Raw genomic sequence first — 19,034 nt, 5'->3', positions numbered from 1 at the left:
TTAGTCTGCACAACCAGATCCATGCAAACACATAAACAAGGTGGGTCTGTGGTGCTTTGCAGAAGGATTCATGCTTCTTGAACTTTTTGATGTTTTACTTCATAATAAAATCAACAGCCTCAATTTTATTGTGACAGACTATTGCAAAGAAGTGTGGAATTGAAAAGCAGCAAGAAAAAATACATGTTTTTTTTTTATTTCAGTAAATATCTTTGTAGTGAGTAAATATCTGAAAAAAAAAGTGGCTTGCCCTTGTATTCAACCACTCTTCAGGTAATTTGAGTTTCAACCATGTCATTGTAGCTTTTGTGTTTAAAGTCCCTGTAGTGCAGGAAGTTGAATCTCCAGCCCAGTCTCAAATCCTTTTCTGCTTCCAGCAGTTTTTTTTCTTCCAGGATATCCCTGTATTTACCTTCCTCTGTCTACCAAGAACATTTGACCTGCTGCCACCACCATGTTTCAGAGAGGGCATACGGTGTTCAGAGTTTGTATTTTTATCACATTTTACATGTCGACCAAAATCCTGGATCACCACAGATGAGAAAAAAGCTATATTGGGGAGGGAGACATTTATTAAAGAGCATACTAAAGTTACTTACATCAAGATTAAAGTCAGCAAAAGTGTGAACGGGAAGAAGCTGGAGATCAAGAATCTGCTGAACAATATAATATATGTTTTTGTCAGAAAAGAAGATAATAGATTTTGATCGTAGATTGATGGAAGCAGTATCTACAGGTGGACCCTTTACAAATTAGGTGATTTATTTTATTAAACTAAATTTTATTTAGGGGTGTTAGAGTAAAGGCAGCTAAATATAAATGTGTGCATTTCTAAAAATTCTCAAAACCATCTTTTTTATTTCCAAAGCAAATTATGTGTCGCTTCTTATGGGCCAATACAAATGCATTTAATGTGACAAAACATAAAAAAAATAAATAATAAATGTTTAAGCGGTATTAGTTTTTTCGGTAGACACTGTAAGCCTGATGGCATAATAACTGCAGAGCAGCTCCGCTGATCTTTTCAGGAAGCCGAGAACAGTGACCTTCCCTCTCCTTGTTCGGCTGACATCTACATATTAGCATTACACGAAAGCACTGCTTCTCCCAATCAGAGTTCTTGTTTCAGCAGAGGATAAATGTCATTAAGCCCTCGGGCGATCTCCTCTCTCGGAGTGTCTGAGCTGCTCTGAAGTGGAAAACTGCTCCCATCACCGAGGAAAAAAAGAGATGAATGTCGCAATTACACACAGCGCAGGCCTCTGAGCTCCACTGGGGCATCCCATGTACGTTTCACAGAAATCCATTTGTGCCCTCAATTCCACTGACGTCTTCTGTGCATAAATGACTGCTTTCTGAGACCTGAACACGACCGTGCGACTTTGATGCTTAAATGATCGTCATTTCACTGTCTCTTTCTCCTTCTGCTTCAGTTTCAGATGGACTAAGGATGGAAAGCCATTTGACCCAAGTACTGACACAGAGCTTAATGTTACGAAAAGCTTCGGTTCGTTCGCCTTCTCCACGCTCAGTAAAACTATGGACACCCTGAAGCCGTACCAAGGCAAATATGTCTGCTATGCCACCAACGAGCTCGGGACGGCTGTGTCGAAGGAAGTCGTCCTCAAAACTGATGGTAAGAAGTTCCTTTAAAAATCACTCAAATCATGGGAAATATATTTAGAAATTCAGAATTTAGCTTCGCCATTGTAGATTTATGAAGTTGATTTTCAAAGCTCAGAGTACAATCAGAGGATTATCTTCCTTTTGCACAGAGGTCAGTCTGTCACTCAGAGCACACACACCAGAACCAGACTTTAAAAAAAAAAAAATCTCCACTTGACTGATGTTTTTAAATGAAAACAAAACATTGTAAATGAAGGGTGCCCAAGGTGTGGCCCTGGGACCATTCGCAGACCCTGAAATGGTCCTGCAGCTCAAGAATGATGCAATCTCTCCTCACCGCAGTAAACAGGAAAATATGCAACACAAAAATAAAATGAGGCAAAACCATTTATAAAAGTAGGCCAACCATTTCAAGTGTTCACAAAGACAGAGAGCTCCTTATCCCATTCTTAAAGCTGAGCATAGACAAAAATGTTCTCCAGATCAGCAATCTACCCCCACTACTCAATAGTAAAAGAATACTATACAGGCAAACATATGAACCCCTGTGTTTTTTAAATCTAAATTGATTTATGTGTCTCATTTCATCGTGTTATATGTTTAGTGTATTGTTGGACAAGGTACAGTTGTCGGTTCTCAGATTGTATTTGACATCTGATAACAATCAGCCTCGCTGGGAGGGTCTGCTCCGACTGATGGTTGGATTCAGAAGGAGAGTCCAGGTCATGGAAGTGTGGCCCAGGTTTGATTTGGGCCATCAAGTTGCTGAGGAAGTCAGTGAGGTTTGGTTTTCCAGGCCACATTTGTTTTACGGATCTGGGAGACAACAGTGTATGTCAATGCATCTGGTGGGGAGTTGCTGATGGGAGTATGAGGTGTCCGGATGCTTCTAGAGGGCGTTCCAGTCCTTGCACACACAAAGCAAATGACGTGTCTCCATTCTGCGAGCTGGACTCTGCCTACTGTTTCTGATCCTGGTTGCAATGTTTCTGTCGTAAGAGGAGGAGGTCTGGTTTGGGAATCTTACCGTCTCCTCGTTCCTTTTATGAAGTGATGAGGTTTTGCTGCTGCTGTCTACAGTTCATGACCTTTTGTTTTCTGGATAGCCAAACGACAGAGTGGTGTCTGATTTTTTTTTTTTTTCTTTCCTTCTGGTCTCTTTACTGCTGTGGCTCAGGATGTAAGGAAGTATCGGATAATTCATTTTTGAAATAGCCGTGTTGTCAGTGTGTGGCCCTTTGACTCCTGTAACTTTACCGATTTGTCTTTCTATAAAACAAAAATAGCCCACTCCCTGAACTACATTGTAATCACATTCAGGGACGCAATTATCAACACGCAGATGCAGATAAGCCCTGAGCCAACGAGGACCTCTGAACATCCATCCACCTGCCTGACTGGCTCTCTCCTGGGCGACCTCCTTCCTTCACAGTTTCCCTGACAACGGTTTCCTGAGAAACACTCTTGAGTTGATGTCATGTGATGCGCTCTTCAGTGGCTCCTGTGGGGTTATGAACACTGAGCAGAAAGGAGAGAGAGATGGAGATCACACACGCATGACTCACATATCTCACTGTGGTGTGTCTTAAAGGCAAAAAAAAAAAAAGAAGAAGAAGAAAACACGACCTGCGGTCTTCTCTGAGGATTCTGTTATGGAAATTCAGAAATAAGACTCCCTCATCGGTATTTGTCTAAGATGACGTGTGATGAGGATTGCCTCAGGAAATCTTCTCTGTGGGTTGCTGTTTGCTTACCACCTGTTTTCCACACAAACTCACCTCTGTGTATTTATTCCTTGTTTACCTCGGTGCAGCCCCCCCTACGCAGCAGAAGCAGAAGGAGAAGGCGGTTACGGCGAAGCTTGATGAGGGGAGCAGCATCGTGCTGAAGTGCGACCCCCCTCAGAGCTCCATGGAGCCCATCATTCACTGGATGGATCAGAGTGAGTTCGTTATCTCCAATTTTATTACACATGCCGGACCAAAAGGGACTCTTACTGTGCATGCTCATCGTTTGCAGTCCTTTCATATCTGTGAAAAATGCATAATGAATTTCAAAAGGCATTTCTAAAAGATGTCGGAGTGCATTGCAAAGTTAGAAGGATAAGTTCTCAACACCACTTCGTCACTTATCTCGCAATATTTTTACGCTCCCTTTTACGAAAACAAGCCTTTTAAGCGTCTCAGGTTATTAGATTACCTCACGCTGTCTCAGATATACTGTGTCTTTCAATTGTTTTGTTCTTTTTCCTTTTCTTCAGAGATGCACCATATCAAGCTGAGTGAGCGGGTTGTGGTCGGAAAGGACGGCAACCTTTACTTTGCTCATTTGACAGTGGATGACAGCAGGGACGACTACACCTGCAACGTCCAGTACATGGTGACACGCACCATTCTGGCCCAGGAGCCCATCACTCTGAAGGTTTACCCCTGTGAGTATCGAGGTTGACTCCAGCAGAGGTGGAGGAGAGCTAAGCTGAAGCTGTGAGGCCGAAACATGTCTTGAAACTTGCGGCTAATTTAATAAAGGGATCAAACCAACAAGACCAGAGGTTTGAATATCATACTTAGGATCTAAATATATGAATTTGACTAAGTTTTTGTTTTTGTTTTTTTTCTTTTTCAGGCTTCTTATAGCATTTTATCATTTGCTTTTTCGGTTAAACTTGCTTGAATGGCCAGTCCTGGTCATGCTGGGTTTTTTTTTTTTTTTAAATGTCTTCCACTTGTTGACCAATTTCCACACAGTGGAGAGGCTTAATTCAAATTATTTTGAGACCTCTTTAAATCCCCTATCAGACTCATAAGTATCTTCAAGCTCATATCTAAGCTCTGATCTCACTGTGGCATTCATTCTCACTTCAGCAGTCGGGACAAAACAACATTAAATGTTTAATGTTTAAACAAGTCAAACCTTCAGATGATATCTTCATCAATATGGTACTTCCTAGTTTTGAGTGAGAAGTGGCTGCAACTGCTTTTTTCTTTTTAAACAGTGCTTATATTTTCTGAGTGGATATACCATTTTTCTCTCCTTTAGTGGTTTTCATTTGTTTCAAATGGACATTTGCAGTTTATGTGTTGAGCCAAAATGTGGTGGCATGATTTCCTGACCAAAGCCATCAGCTAAACCTGCTGGGCGTCCCACGATCAGCAGGGAGTCGATACCTTCTTAGCCCAGTTGTAATGAGATGCAGCTCACACCGAGAGGCCGCTGCAAGCATCTGTGGCTCAACTAGAGGTCAGAAAGATGAACATGTGTTAACATGAGACCCCTGTTTGTAAATCTGCATCTGTTGCTGTTGTGGGGGGACTTGTCCGGCTCGCTCTCGGGACCCTGTTTCTCCCTGCAAGGGCGTGTCAGCAGAACTGAAGAGGCTGCAGCGTCAGCAGAACAGCTATCTGAAAATTGCCTATCCATATGCATGAGTCTTTCTCTTTGTCTAACTGCATTTCCACTTCTCTTTGTCCAGCCAATTCGGTAGTGCGGAACCGTAGACCACACATGATGAGGCCTGCTGAAGGCGAAAGCACGTACCAGGCCCTCAGGGGCCAGACGATAGAACTTGAGTGCATTGTTCAAGGCCTGTAAGTATCTTCATATATGCCTGGCAACATATGCACCTTTGCCTCCATTAAAGAGAAAAATAAAGCTGCTCTTTAAAATCAATCTTTACTGCCAATGATCCCATTTTTCCACCCTCCTCTTGACTCCATTTGCTCTTGTGTCTCGTCCTTCCGTCTCTTTCATACCGTGGATACCTCCTTTTCTGCTGGGTGTTTACGCTTTTCTTCTGCTTTTCCTTTCTCTGTTTCATATCTTCCTCTTTCCATGTCCGTCTTTACATTCGGCCTTTAACAACATGTGTCTTGACTCTCCGCTTCTTCAGTCCAACTCCTGAAATTACGTGGCTGAAGAAGGAAGGTGAGCTGGATGAATCCCGGACATTCAAAGAGATGTTTGACCGACGCCTGCGCCTCAGCAATATCTCTGAAAGTGACAGCGGCGAGTACCAGTGCATAGCCAACAACACACAAGGGAATGCCAGACACACGTACCATCTGAAAGTAGAAGGTGTGTCTCACTCTCTGCTTCTCCACAGACACACAGTCCAGAGACTGCAGAGCTTTGGTGTTGATATTTGGCAGGTGTATCTAAATAAATTAAAACCTTACAGAAAAGTAATACACTACACAGTGATATAATTAAATATCAGTGCAAAAATTCAAATATTCTGAGACACTTAGTTCTGGTGTTTCATTTGTTGTGATCTGTAATTATTAAAAGTAACAGAAATATGCACTCTGCATGTTAGTCTGTGTGACCTTTATGTATTTCTTTATTTGTTTTACCAATTTGGTTTTTTTTTTTTGTTAGGACAAATTCTCCAAACTACAATGCTTTAGTTTAACCTCGCATGCTCCATATATGTCCTCTGCAGCCGCTCCATACTGGAAAGTGATCCCAGAGAGTCTGATCTACGCTCCGGGTGAAATGGTAAGGCTAGACTGTGAAGCAGAGGGTACGCCCTCTCCGACCATCAGCTGGACCAGGAACGGAGAGGAGATCTCAGGTCAGAGGAGACATCCCACTGAACCATTTGCAGCAAACAACTTCCCGCATTTTAGATGTACTGAGATGTGTGACTGCTTAACAGGAACTGACTCCAGACATACTGTGATAGCGAAAAATGCATCATTGATCCTAAATACTGTCGACTTTGAAGACACAGCTGTCTACCAGTGCCGGGCCTCCAACAAACACGGCACCATCCTCACCAACACCTACGTGTACATCATCGGTGGGTGTTCTTTTTTTTTCTTTACTTATTGGTAGTTCAATCTGTATAAATTGTGTGCATTTCTAGAGGAACAAACCTGTGATAACTGAGAAGAAAAATACACATAAACAGCGCTGTGAAAAATGTTTAAATTGGTTTTTGCTTTTTATTGTCATGCTTAAGGTTACAAATTGTTAAAAATCAAATATTAGATAGATTAAACCATAGTAAACACCATTTCAGATGACAACAGTTTCAATATGAACATCAGGGGGCAGGAAAACCCCCCCAAAACAATCCAAACCCACTTACCATGTATTTGTATTTCAACATCATAAAACAATATGAAAAAAAATAGAGAAGGAAATAAATCACAAGTGATGATAAATTTAAAGAAATTAAAATGACGATATTAAGCTTAACATTCAGCATAATGGGGGCTGGTGGTGGATGGAAATAGGGCAAATAATAATTAATAGTGAAATATATAATATATACCTAAAAATCTGTATAAAAATAAATTGAGAAGTAAATATTAAAGAACTGATTAAATGAGCAGTAAGGTAAACAATTTAATTGTAAATTTCAATTAAAATGTACAAATATATTCTTATAGTTTGAAATTAAATATATATTTTAATTTATGAAATACCATAATAAGTCTTGTAAACTGTTTAATTTGTGCTGCGTTACTTTACTGAAACATGTATTCCTTTATGCACTTGTTTACAGATGCATTTTGGCAGGTTTGGTCCTCCATAGTCATGACTCTGTGTTCTTTCAGAACTGCCTCCGCAGATCATTACAGATGACCGGAAAGTGTACGCTGTCACTGAAGGCCAGAGTGCTTCGCTGGACTGTGAGACCTTTGGGTCTCCTAAACCTAAAGTCATATGGTGAAGCGAATTCCTCACTAATTTATTTTAAATTTTCCAGTGACGTTTGGCGGGTTTTTTAATCTCATTTTGCAGCGTTGATGTTATTGCGTAGGCAGCTCTTCATATGCATAAATTAGCAGCCAAATGTTGTTACATCTGGACTGTGACTGTGAAATCTGTTAGCTAGGCAGATGTCCAACCTGGCTTTGTTTTTTTTATGTAAAACAGGCAAAGTGGTGTTTAAACTGGTGAATTCATTGGAGTCGCTGAAAGGCCTAATTTTGTACTCAGCTTGCCAGTTTTCTGATGTGTTCAGGGAGCGAGGGGCATCGTACCTTCTGGATGATCCCAGACTTCAGCCACTTCCCGATGGAAGGCTTCAGATCATCAATGTCAGCCATGACGACGAAGGTCCCTACACCTGCTCGGTTCAAAACTCCAACTTGTCAATCATTGCCGAGCTGGAGGTGTTCAGTAAGTCAGTCACACGGTGCAAGTCATGCAACTTCAACCTCCTGCAGATTGACTCAGCTTACTTTTGTCATTTCTTCACATTCCCTTCCAGACAGGACAGTGATCCTGACACCACCTAGGAACCAGAAGGTGCAGCCTGGAAACACAGCAATCTTTACATGTGTGGGCCTTTACGATACCAGACTGAGGATTCCTCAAATCCAGTGGAGAAAGAACAACCAGAAACTGATGGAATCCCCCAGTGATGAAAAGTGAGACTTTAAATCTACCCGTTAGAACCCAGGATCATTTAGGATTTGACCGATTTTCACATTTACAAGCCTTTCTGTCTTCTGCTAGGTTTGCACTGTGCTTTGAATAGTGTAACTTTGGATACTTGCAGAAGTATCCAAAATTTAAACAAGGAGGCACCACATATCTCAGGGGTAGAGCAGACTCACACAGACAACAGTCTTCAATGCACTTATCCCCTGGTCATTTGCAGCATGTCTTCTTCCTCTCAAGCTGCTGTTAAATAAAGACCACTAGAAAACCTTAAAAAACATCTAAATTATGTTGCTGTAGTTACAGGAAAGCTATTTGCAGAACAGTAATTATTGAAATTATCTGTGAAACGTGACTAAATTATTCTACCACTAATCCATTTTTTCCATTTATTACTATCTAATAAAATAGATAATTATAAGCATTTTTAGAGAGAATCTCAATAATTCATGGATTGTAGCAATTTTAGCCATTACTGGGGATCCACTGCATTACAAAAACAAGCTTTTCTTTTTGTTTCCTTTTTTTTTTTTTGAGTCATGCTGGTTTTGTAGCTCTAAACAAGTTTTGTTTAGCTGGAGTTAAGGATATATTGGCTCTTGGGGTTATAAAGGTTGCTGACCTCAGCATGGGCAATACAGATTCTGCAGCAAGATGTGAAAGAGTATATACTCACAGATGCTCGCTGTCCAGCATGACTGGGCTGGAACTATTTTAAAATGAATGGTGGGCAAAAGATTTCATTCTGTAGATGTGCAAAGCTTGCAGCTGTAATTGCAACCAAAAGCCTTCTACGAAGCATTTACTCAGGGTTGCTGCAAACAAATGAACACAGCACAAATTTTTACTAGGGGAGAGAAATAAAAAACAAAAACAAAACACTTTTTTCTGTTAACTCTAACTCTAACTCTTTTGTTAGTCTCATATAAAAATCATAAAACAATTCTGTGGTTTGTGGTTGAAGGGTAACAGCCTGAAAAACTTGTGACTTTTACAAAAAATAAAAAAAGTTTTTTTTTTTTTTCAGATTTATTAAAACTGTCACCATGTTGTCACAGTATGTTATGACACAGACAATCTATGAAAAGATTGATCTCCTCCACCTCCTCACTGAGCTACTATTGCCCTCTGAAGAAATCCAAAAACAACCAATCAGAGACAGGAGGAGTGTCTTAGCGCTGTCAATCAGCCTCATGTTTTTGCTGCTAAATATACTAATGGCAGAGAAACAAGTTGTCGTTACAGAAAAATTGCTTATCCGCCATTATTGGTGGTCATGCTAACTAGCCTGAACGTTCATGCAGGTTAAGCTAGCTGCAGAGCAGTGGACAGAAGGGGGCGAGGTCAGGGAGGATGAGAAGCACCACATGGAAAGGTGATTGACAGCACTGAGACCTGCCTCCTGGCTCTTACGGGTTATTTCTAGTCAGCACTGGGATTACTTTCACAATTATCTGCCTCATACCATATTATCACGACAAAGTGACGGTTTGAACGAATATGTGAAGAAAAAACCTTTAGGGGAGAGAAACATAAGCATAACAATAATGATTGATACATTTTCCCAGATACACATTCGATGGGGCAGAATTCATAATCGCTAATGTGGAACAAGACGATGAGGGCGTTTACACCTGTGAGATCATCTCTTCTCTGGACAAGGTCGAAGCCAGCGCCACGCTCACTTTATGTGGTAAGACTGCAAAACCGGCAGTGTCTTCAGCTGAAGATTTCACTGGCAAAGACCTAAAGACAGTAGCTATATTTCATATAAATTTTTCATTTAACTTTTGTTTTACAAGGGTAGAAAGTTGAGATGTAAAAAAAATCTCATTTACAAGAGTTTCATGGGCTAGACAGCAATTTTAAAAACTAGATTTATGCAGATACATTGTTTACACTATTATTGGTGTTTCCCTCAGATCGTCCAGACCCTCCAAGCCTCCTCCAGATCTCTGACCCCAGGCATCGTGGAATCTCTCTCAGCTGGACTCCTGGAGATGACCACAAGAGCGCTGTTCTAGGTTTAGCACCAACACAAAAACATCAGCTCTGTTTTTCCACTTAGACATTCATTCCTTTTGAGACTTAATCCATGTCGTCAGCCATCTTTCTCTAATCTTTACTGTTGCATTAACCTGAAACTACCAGTTTACTCCAGCCTGTTTTAATGACTTGCTCCACGAGATGGTAGAAATCAGATACTGATGCACTCAGAGTCTCCCGTCACTGAGAAGTTTTCCCTGACCGTCTGTGTCTCCACAGAGTATGTCATAGAGTTTGAAGACCAAGATTTGAAGGAGAGGGGCTGGGAAGAGCTGAAGAGAGTCGGAGGCAACCAGGAGCACGTTGTCCTCTCCCTCTGGCCTTACATGTCCTACCGTTTTCGGGTCATCGCCATCAATGAGGTGGGAAAGAGTGACCCTAGCAAACCCTCTGAAGTCCACAACACGCCAGCTGAAGGTAACATGTCGCGATTTCTGTTGAAAAAATGTGAAGATCAGATGTTTTTATTTTTTTTATGATGTGGAGTACTTTGAACAGCACTTGTTGCCGAAATGTGTTATACAAATAATCGTGATTGATTAAATCCAAATTTTTTGTGTTTATCCACAACACAGCTCCAGACAACAACCCAAAGAATGTCAGGAGTGAGTCCATAAAACCAAATACTCTCCTCATCACCTGGGAGGTACAACTAATACCTGAGTGTGCTGGTATTTAAAAAAAAAAAAAAAAAAAGAAAGAAATCGTCAAAAAAGGTCTTGTTTGATGCCCTCTATTTATTTTCTTGCAGAAAATGGACAAACGTCATTTCAATGGAGCTAAATTCGAGTACAAGGTGCTGTGGAGACGATCAGTGGGCAGTGGACCTAAGTGGCACGAGAGGAAAACAACCGAGCCTCCGGTCATCGTTGATGATGTTGGCAATTTCTCTGCTTTTGAAATAAAAGTCCAGGCCATCAATGCAATTGATGCTGGACCGGAGCCAGACCCCGTTATTGGCTACTCAGGGGAGGACGGTAAATTGAATAAAAGATACATTTCACTTGACAGAGCCCTGAAAAAAGCTTCTCATGTTTTGTTAGGACTACATCCACGAAGCTGAATGTGTATTTTTGGAATTTTGTTTAGCAGACCCCCACAAAGTGGTGCATGATTGTGAATCGAAAGGAAAAGTATTTTAACTCTGAAGAACAAAAAAAAAAACGTGGTGCGTGTTTGCATTAATCTGCTTTCACGCCAGTGCCCCCAAATAAACAATTAAGGGGCACTGGCCCTTAATTGTTTATTGTTTAAATCTTGAGTGATTTAAACTCAAGATTAAAACACTTGAGTTTGATTTAATCTTAGTATAAATCCGACTGTGAAGTCCTAAGAAGTTTATTAGAGAACACGAGTACCAAGAAAAGCAACAACAAGGCGCCTAAAACAGAGTTAGGTAAGAAAACTGTTTCCCAAGCTTTGATGTTTCGGTTGTATCACCTGAAGATGAAAAAAGTGTGGCACAACTACAAGCTTATCAAAAGCTTTTACTTGGAAAGAATTCATAGGAGAAGCTCCCTGGACGTTTGTTTATAACTACGAAGGAGCTGCAAAGATCCACAACTCAAGTTTAAAACGTTTCCACAGGACAGGAGTTGTGCACTTTAGAAATCTGGATGTTTTTAGAGCAGGAAGAAGAATACCATAATAAGTCCTGTTTGCAGTTTGTTACAAGCCAAGAGACAGAGCGTGTGGAACATGGTATTCAGATCAAGATGGTCAGATGTTATGATACAAGTCTTCTTTTGCAGTGAGGAAGCTGATCAGAGTGAGTAGAAAGGTAGATGGAGATGACTCCATGAAATGGTCAAAAAGTTCAGACTCTTACTCCAAACTTTTAAGATGTTCAGATTTAAGAAAAAATAATGAAAACTGTGTTTGATGTGCCTTTTTCTTCCACCTTTCCACCTATTCTTCCTGGTCAAATCCCAATAAATGCACAAAACGTGAGAAGGTTCAAGCTGGATGAATACTTCTACAAGGCACTGTGTGTGCTTTCGTTTAATTGTGGACATTGGCTCTTTGTCCTGACATCTGTCCCCTCGCATTATCTCCCAGTTCCCCTGGAAGCTCCGATAGGCGTGGGTGTCGAAATACTCAACAGCACTACGGCCGTCGTGACCTGGGCAGCTATAGAAATAGAGTCGGTCAGAGGACACCTGCTGGGATACAAGGTGCTGCCACTCCTTGGTTCAGAAAAGTTTTGTTCGAATTGACCTCTGAAAATAACCCATAACTTCCGTTTGACGTGACTGATTTCGTGGTACCAGATTTACCTGAGAAGGATGGGCTCCAGGGGCCACCGCCAAAGCCGGAGATCCACGGAGGCCAAGAGCACTGTGGTGGAGGAGACCGGTCCCAACGAGAAAAGGAAGATCATCAGTAATCTTAGGCCGTACTCCAGATATCTCCTGTCTGTTGCCGTCTTCAACAATAAGGCGGAGGGACCGCACTCTGAGCCTCTGCCCTTCGACACAGAGGAGGGAGGTGAGAATGAACGGCGACGGGCGACGAGGCTGAATGGAGGGCTTTGATCAAACAATAAAAATGAATCCTTTTAAGCTGAGCCCTTTGTAATCAGGTGTTGTTTTGTTGCTGCCAGTACCCGGTCCTCCCACATCCCTGATCCTCGACAGCCCATCAGAGACGGAAATGACCCTGCACTGGACGCCCCCAGCCCACCCTAATGGGATCCTTACCGGCTACCTGCTTCAGTACCAGCGCAGTAAGCATAAATTACACCTCATCCCTTTGATTCATGAGTTTGTCTGTACTCAACATGAAAGATGCACAGCTGCACAGCTCCAGATAAATCAATGAAACCCTTAAAATGCCACGGCATCTTAACTACGTGCATCAGTCAGCCGTTTGTCACCTTCGATGAATCGTTTTGGAATCTGCTGCGATCAGTTACAGAGAGCGATGACGGCCCTTTGCAGAACGACAAGATAGATAACCCCACAATCACCCAGTTTACGTTGAAGGGCCTGGACCGCCACAGCCAGTACCGCTTCTACCTGAGGGGCCTCACTGGGGCTGGGACGGGAGAGCCCATTATGATGACGGGGGCCACCACACTTGATGGAGGTAGGATTCTAGATGCTTATTTTTACCCGTACATCTTTGTCTCAGACCGTCACTGACAAGTTAATTCATGTCAGTTAATAAATTCAAAAAGTGAAACTCGTGCAATTGGAAAGTTGAGTGGAAGAAAAGAGTATGGATGCAACTTGAGAGGCGTGTGAGCCAAAACCCCCGTTTGATAGTTTTGAGTAGATTAACAAGACATGAACTGAGTCTGGAGTCAGAACTTCAAATCCAGCACAGACGGAGGTATCCACCAACATGTAGCATACATTATGTTGAGACACTTCTAATCCGGTAATAATATCAGTGCATTTTACGCTGATTACAAAGAGTTTGGATGAAGAGGGAAGAGGCAGAGCAGCCAAGCTTCATAAAGTTGCTGTGTGAAGTTTTCGATTGCTTTAGGAGCCCCGTATCATTTGCTGGTGTTTGTCCACTGAGTTTATCAAGTCAAAAGTCAGCGTAGCCGTCTATCGTTGGAGCATTTACTGGTTCCTTCTGCTGACCAGCATTGTGGAGATGCTGATTTTATTTTCCAGGGCGACTTGGTACCTTGCCACACCGCCAAACACATCAGTATCTGCTTCAACTAATCTAGCAATTCATGCAGCAGGAGCCTCAACCACATAGCTAGTGCACATACTCTACAGGACGTGGACATGCTTTTCATTAGGCCCACAGTGATGTGTTAACATTTATACTGGTCATATGAAGCAATACACATAATTAACAGAAACGCTTGAAATAAACCGTTTCATGCAGCACATCTCGACAACAGGACTTTTACTTATTGAATTGAGTTATGGAAATAAATTACGTTTTTTGATTGCATTTGCCTGTTTGTCTTCTAGAGACAGTGAGTCACTAAACCCAGTTTCTCTATTTCTGGTCTGAACACATCGCAGTTCCTCCCTCGGACATCAGCCTGTCTGTGGGGGAAACCTCTGTAAATGTCAGCTGGGAAGCTCAGAAGAGACACAGGAATGTTGGTTTCTACATCCACTACTTCAAAAAGAACGGTATAAAGCAAACACACACACACACACACACACACACACACACACAGCCTTACAGCAGACAGTTCATAACGCTGGTAGCTTGAACAGCAACTGAATTCGATGTTGTGCCTAAATAGGTGGCTGGAAAAAGTCAGAGAGGGTGAACTCTTCTCAGTCTTTCTACCAGCTGCGGGGCCTGGTTCCTGGTTCCGATTACCTCCTGCGCTTCTTCTACGGGAACGCCTCATTCTGGGAGACTGGCATCAAGACAGAAGGAACAGGTAGCTCTCTCTGCCTTCATTCATGCTCTTCTCTTTCATCTCCCCTGCTCTGTCCTCTGGGCCTCGCATGTCTAAATGAAAAGCTAGCTTCTAAAGGGAGCGCCTTGCTGTTCTTTCCTGCGGTCTGTGAAGTGCTTTCAAAGACTTTAGTCAGAGGAGAGCTTGGTTAGCCATATAAAATACCCCATTACTCGTGTTTATTTGGCATGTGCCGTATTTCCCCGGTGAGATGCCACCTCGTCAAAATGCATAATGCTCTTTCTAGTGTGCTCTAGATTCTACTGCTTCATTTATTCTCTGTATTCTTCCTTGATCCGCTTTCCCTCTGAACCTATTCTGTTTTCCGAGGGGAACAATAAACAATCAAACCTGTTGTCTTTCTCTCTCTCACCCTTTTATTTTGTTTTCTTCCCAAAGAAATGACAGAGGTGCAGGCCAGCATTGCGACGCAGGGCTGGTTCATCGGTGTTGTGAGCGCCCTTGCGTTGCTGTTGCTGATATTGCTTATCCTCTGCTTCATCAAGAGGAGCAAAGGAGGGAAATACTCAGGCAAGTTTGGTTTAACGTGATCTTGAACACGATCTATGTTTGGACATTTCTGTATGTTTCTCAAGATTAGAGATCACGGTTAACGAGTCACTTGCATTTTTTTTCACTACTGACTAACTCACGCGGTGGAAACAAATACCTAAAATGACAAAGAGAGAGAAACGAGGTCAACTAAACTTCAAACTAACAACTAAGGGGCCGAATTGCACTAGGAAATAAACTTTCATAGTACCAATTGAACTGGTGAGGAATCTTAAACAAACCAACATTTTGTCACTCTCTCATAAGCCTAAATGAGGGGATTTAAAATGTAAATGTGATTCTTAAACTGGAAACGGACATTTCTGAACCAAATCAAGCTTATCCCACCTCTGACAGAACCGGCTGTGTGTAGCAGTAAGTTATTTGTTCACGAATCCAATTTTCTAAATGGACTGAAAGATTAGCATTGGCTCTCTGTTCCTCAGATATTTAAAGGAGAAATAACTACGGTCTTCAAAAAAAATGTGACGTTGCTTCTCTTTTAGTGACCAATTTGTAATTTAATAGCTCCTTATGACTAAATACAGTTACGTCAGCTGTTTGGTACACAGTGTTAGAAGTGGTGGGTGTTTTATCATCTAAAACTTAGAGAATAGAGGATCTAAGTTAAAATGGAAACCATCATTAGAGTCTATTTTAAAAGGTGATCCAAATCTTTGCGTCCTCTATTCGCTCACTTGATATTAGTTTGACAGAATGCTGTTATTGATGTCTTAAACAGAGACATAACTTCTTTAAGATGGTACCGATAATAAAATCCAACCATCTGCCTCATCCTCAGTGAAAGATAAAGAGGACGGGCCAATGGACTCAGAGGCACGGCCGATAAAGGAGGAAACGTTTGGAGAGTACAGGTTTGTCAGCTGAGTTTCACTCTGGCTGTTTGTGGAATGTCAGAAAAAAGCCCTGGATCCCTCTGCCTTGCTTCGTTTCCTAACCCCCTTTTTTTTTCATTTCTTTGTCTATTTCCTCACCGATGCCTGCCTCTGCTTGGCAGATCTCTTGAAAGGTATGCAAATATGTTTCACCCACCTATTTTTCACCCCCTGTTGCTGCATGCATGACTTTCTGTCTTCAGCAGTTGTGCACTTGTTGATGGAGCTACAAATGTTAAAGGGAAATTTACTTAATAATAACTAATAATTTAGAGGTATGAGGTAATGTAGCCGATACTCAATGATTTCACTATTGTGTAAAGTTGATGATGGTTGAATATTTCTTCATAGTTGTCTTTTTTTTTTCTTTTTCCACATATGTCCTCGTCTGCTCCAGTGATCTGGAGGAGAAGCGGACAGCCAGCCAGCCGTCCCTGTGCGAAGACAACAAGATGTGCAGCGAGGACACCCTGAACTTTAACGGCAGCAGCGCTCTGACCACAGAGCTCAACTTGGATGAATCTCTGGCCAGCCAGATCAGTCGTCCAAGTGAAGGTCCGGAGGGTTTCCACGGTCTGCCAGATAACTCCCCGCTGAACCCCGCGACCGTCGCCCCAACCACTAATGGCATGCCCAATGCAATCGCTATCCTCGATTAACCTCCACCAGAGACCATCAGACCAAAATGTCAACACGTATGTGCCCATACTGTTCTGTCCCCTCACCCCGTTTGAGTTGCTGATGTTTATTTTGAGGCCCAGCGCACAATCATATACAGACTATTCATACGCCCTCTCGCAGTCATCTGACTGATTAGACATTTGTGACCAAAGGAGAGTCCAAAGCAGTGGACCATGTGACACCCAACGTCCCATCCTATTTTTTTTTTTTGTGTGTGTGTGTGATTTACAGTTAATTTAAAGAGCTGATGTTTATTTGAACCCCCTTTCCTCTTCTTGCGTTGAACAACACATAAACATGTGGAAGGAATGTTGTACATTTTGAAATATCAGGGGTTTGAGGTGTGGTCACTTAGACATGCAGAGTGGTGCATTAAGTAAACGTGGAGCGTGATGATGGAGCTCAGTGTAGGGAAACAGACAGCATGCAGTACCTTGGAAAAGTATTCATACTCCTTGAATTTTTACAATTTCTGCTGTTATTACTGCAAACGTCTGTATTTTACTGGGATTTGTGATAGATGATCACATATTATACCACATTACGATAGAGTCAAACAAAACTTTTTGAACTTTTCTCATATAAAAATCTGATTCAGAGAATCTGTAAAACGTCAACCACAGATTCTGATTTTCTCTTTCATTTTTTATTTGATTTAAATCTGGACTTTGACGAGGTCATTCTAAAATATGAAAAAAAATGTTTTACTTGGATGTCAGTAAGGGCGCTAAATAGAAATTTGGATCTGTGGAAAAGCAGTGATTGCAGTTTGATCAAATGTGAAAAGCTCAAGGGGGTTTGAATTCTTTTGCCACTGTACATTTTAATCTTATTTTTTACGTTATTATTATTTTTAATGTAATGATATGTCCTTTGCCATTCAATACATCAGATTGTCCTCGCTGGTGATATTTTACATTTGTAATAGCTTTGTGACTGAACACAAAACAGTCTTTTGGGCATTTTTATTTATGATCATTTTCATATTTACATAAAGCTTGTAATCTCTTAGCATTTTCAACAGACCAGGTTGTTTTCCATTGAAATCAAACAGTCAAGTTTCAGTGTGAAACTTGACTGTGTGAAAATATCGAGTAGCACCTGGTGTATAGCTGCATCTGCATCTATCTATTCAGCCATAATACAGTATTATAGATATGTAAATGCTCCTTATAGGTTCCTGTGCCTGCCAGGTCAGCAGAAAGCGCCAGATTGATGTCATTACAGTCTCGCCTTCCCACAACAAGCGTTACGTCATTTTACTTTAAGTGGAATTGTAACTTTTTCGGTGTCGAGACCTACGTGTAGCTTTCTGTAACTGTCTTTGTCTCTTTCTACTCTGTATTAAAATGTTGTTGAGTTTAACAAACTTTTCATACCTGTCCATCTCATCCAATACAGTTTGATTGAGAAGCAGTATTTGTTACACACCGAAGAGTCGCGCCTGGTTTAGTTTTCAACCTTCATCGGTGCAAGCTGGGTTTTGCAGACAGGCTTAATGACAGCCAGGTAATGTACGATAAAGGCATATCTACATAAGAGAATGTATTCTTTTCAGGATGAGGTAAATATTGTATTTCTGTGCTTTTAAGCTGATAAAAAAAAAAAAAGACTGGAAAGAGGAAATGTTTTAAGTAATCTGGAAAGGACAATTTTTTTCACAGAATGTAAATAGAACCACTTCAAAAGAACCACATTTGATAAAAAAAATATTTAAAAAACATGCAGTTTCTAAAAACACCCGACTTTGTTCAAAAACGCTTAGTTGAAACTTTTCTTCTTCTGCACTGTTGCTACGAATTCAGACGTTGTGTTTTTGAGAAATGACCGCAGTAAGACTTGGCTGTAGCAAAGAATAGTTCATAGCTGAAGAACAAAAAACACAAAACAAAAAAAAAATAAAATAAAAAAAATTGCACATTGTTCTGTAGATGTTTGCCAACATATCATTTTTAAAAATCCCAAAAAAAACACAAAACATTGTACATTTAGTGTTATTTAGTGAAAGTAGATACATCACGCAGACAGCGACATTAGGATTCATGCACATGATAATTCACCAATGTGTTGCAGTGCAGTGAATATCTGTGATGCAGTTATGTCGAGCAGGAATGCAGTAAGCCAATCAGTGCCCTCTCTATTTGAATTGAAGCTTTCCACTGGCCAAACATATCATGACAGCCTCCGAGGGAGAACGTGGGATGTCTGTCTGAAAAGACTAGAGGCACCAAAGGAGTTGTGCAGAGACGCTCCCTGGTTTAGGTCAAACAGACACGCTCAGGACAAATGAAACTCTATTTTCATACAAGAGCATCAGCCTGCTCAAAATATGCCAATATCCTAACATAACAATGTGCTGCTGAACATTTGTGTTTGTCAATGTTTGGGGCAAATGTTAACTTTGAATGAGAAATGAGTGTACACACACACACACACACAGATACTCACTCGAC

The 19,034-nt window shown here is 41.3% G+C and overlaps 1 protein-coding gene across 3 annotated transcripts in view; it reads left to right on the top strand.

Moving 5' to 3' along the window:
* l1cama (L1 cell adhesion molecule, paralog a) overlaps positions 1–18,588 on the top strand; it is a 51,835-nt gene extending 33,247 nt beyond the window's left edge. For 2 of the 3 annotated variants that reach the window (XM_015037912.1, XM_015037911.1), the window contains 25 exons: positions 1,434–1,636; positions 3,440–3,568; positions 3,887–4,057; positions 5,099–5,213; positions 5,516–5,700; positions 6,068–6,199; positions 6,284–6,427; positions 7,191–7,302; positions 7,601–7,758; positions 7,850–8,009; positions 9,591–9,715; positions 9,945–10,046; positions 10,288–10,485; positions 10,644–10,714; positions 10,820–11,045; positions 12,127–12,242; positions 12,339–12,555; positions 12,671–12,793; positions 12,979–13,155; positions 14,061–14,174; positions 14,291–14,434; positions 14,852–14,983; positions 15,807–15,879; positions 16,023–16,034; positions 16,298–18,588. In XM_015037912.1, the coding sequence (XP_014893398.1) occupies positions 1,434–1,636; positions 3,440–3,568; positions 3,887–4,057; positions 5,099–5,213; positions 5,516–5,700; positions 6,068–6,199; positions 6,284–6,427; positions 7,191–7,302; positions 7,601–7,758; positions 7,850–8,009; positions 9,591–9,715; positions 9,945–10,046; positions 10,288–10,485; positions 10,644–10,714; positions 10,820–11,045; positions 12,127–12,242; positions 12,339–12,555; positions 12,671–12,793; positions 12,979–13,155; positions 14,061–14,174; positions 14,291–14,434; positions 14,852–14,983; positions 15,807–15,879; positions 16,023–16,034; positions 16,298–16,559 (3,601 nt within the window). In that variant the 3' untranslated portion in view covers positions 16,560–18,588. The remainder of the gene's footprint in view (positions 1–1,433; positions 1,637–3,439; positions 3,569–3,886; positions 4,058–5,098; positions 5,214–5,515; positions 5,701–6,067; positions 6,200–6,283; positions 6,428–7,190; positions 7,303–7,600; positions 7,759–7,849; positions 8,010–9,590; positions 9,716–9,944; positions 10,047–10,287; positions 10,486–10,643; positions 10,715–10,819; positions 11,046–12,126; positions 12,243–12,338; positions 12,556–12,670; positions 12,794–12,978; positions 13,156–14,060; positions 14,175–14,290; positions 14,435–14,851; positions 14,984–15,806; positions 15,880–16,022; positions 16,035–16,297) is intronic. The other variant, XM_015037913.1, reaches the window with a different exon arrangement.
* Positions 18,589–19,034: the final 446 nt, after the last annotated feature.

The sequence above is a fragment of the Poecilia latipinna genome, unplaced genomic scaffold (genome assembly GCF_001443285.1).
Source record: "Poecilia latipinna isolate Pla-1442-1.1 unplaced genomic scaffold, P_latipinna-1.0 Scaffold423, whole genome shotgun sequence".
Lineage (NCBI taxonomy): Eukaryota > Metazoa > Chordata > Actinopteri > Cyprinodontiformes > Poeciliidae > Poecilia > Poecilia latipinna.
Note: the sequence above shows the minus strand (reverse complement) of the source record. Positions and strands in the feature narration are given on the sequence as shown.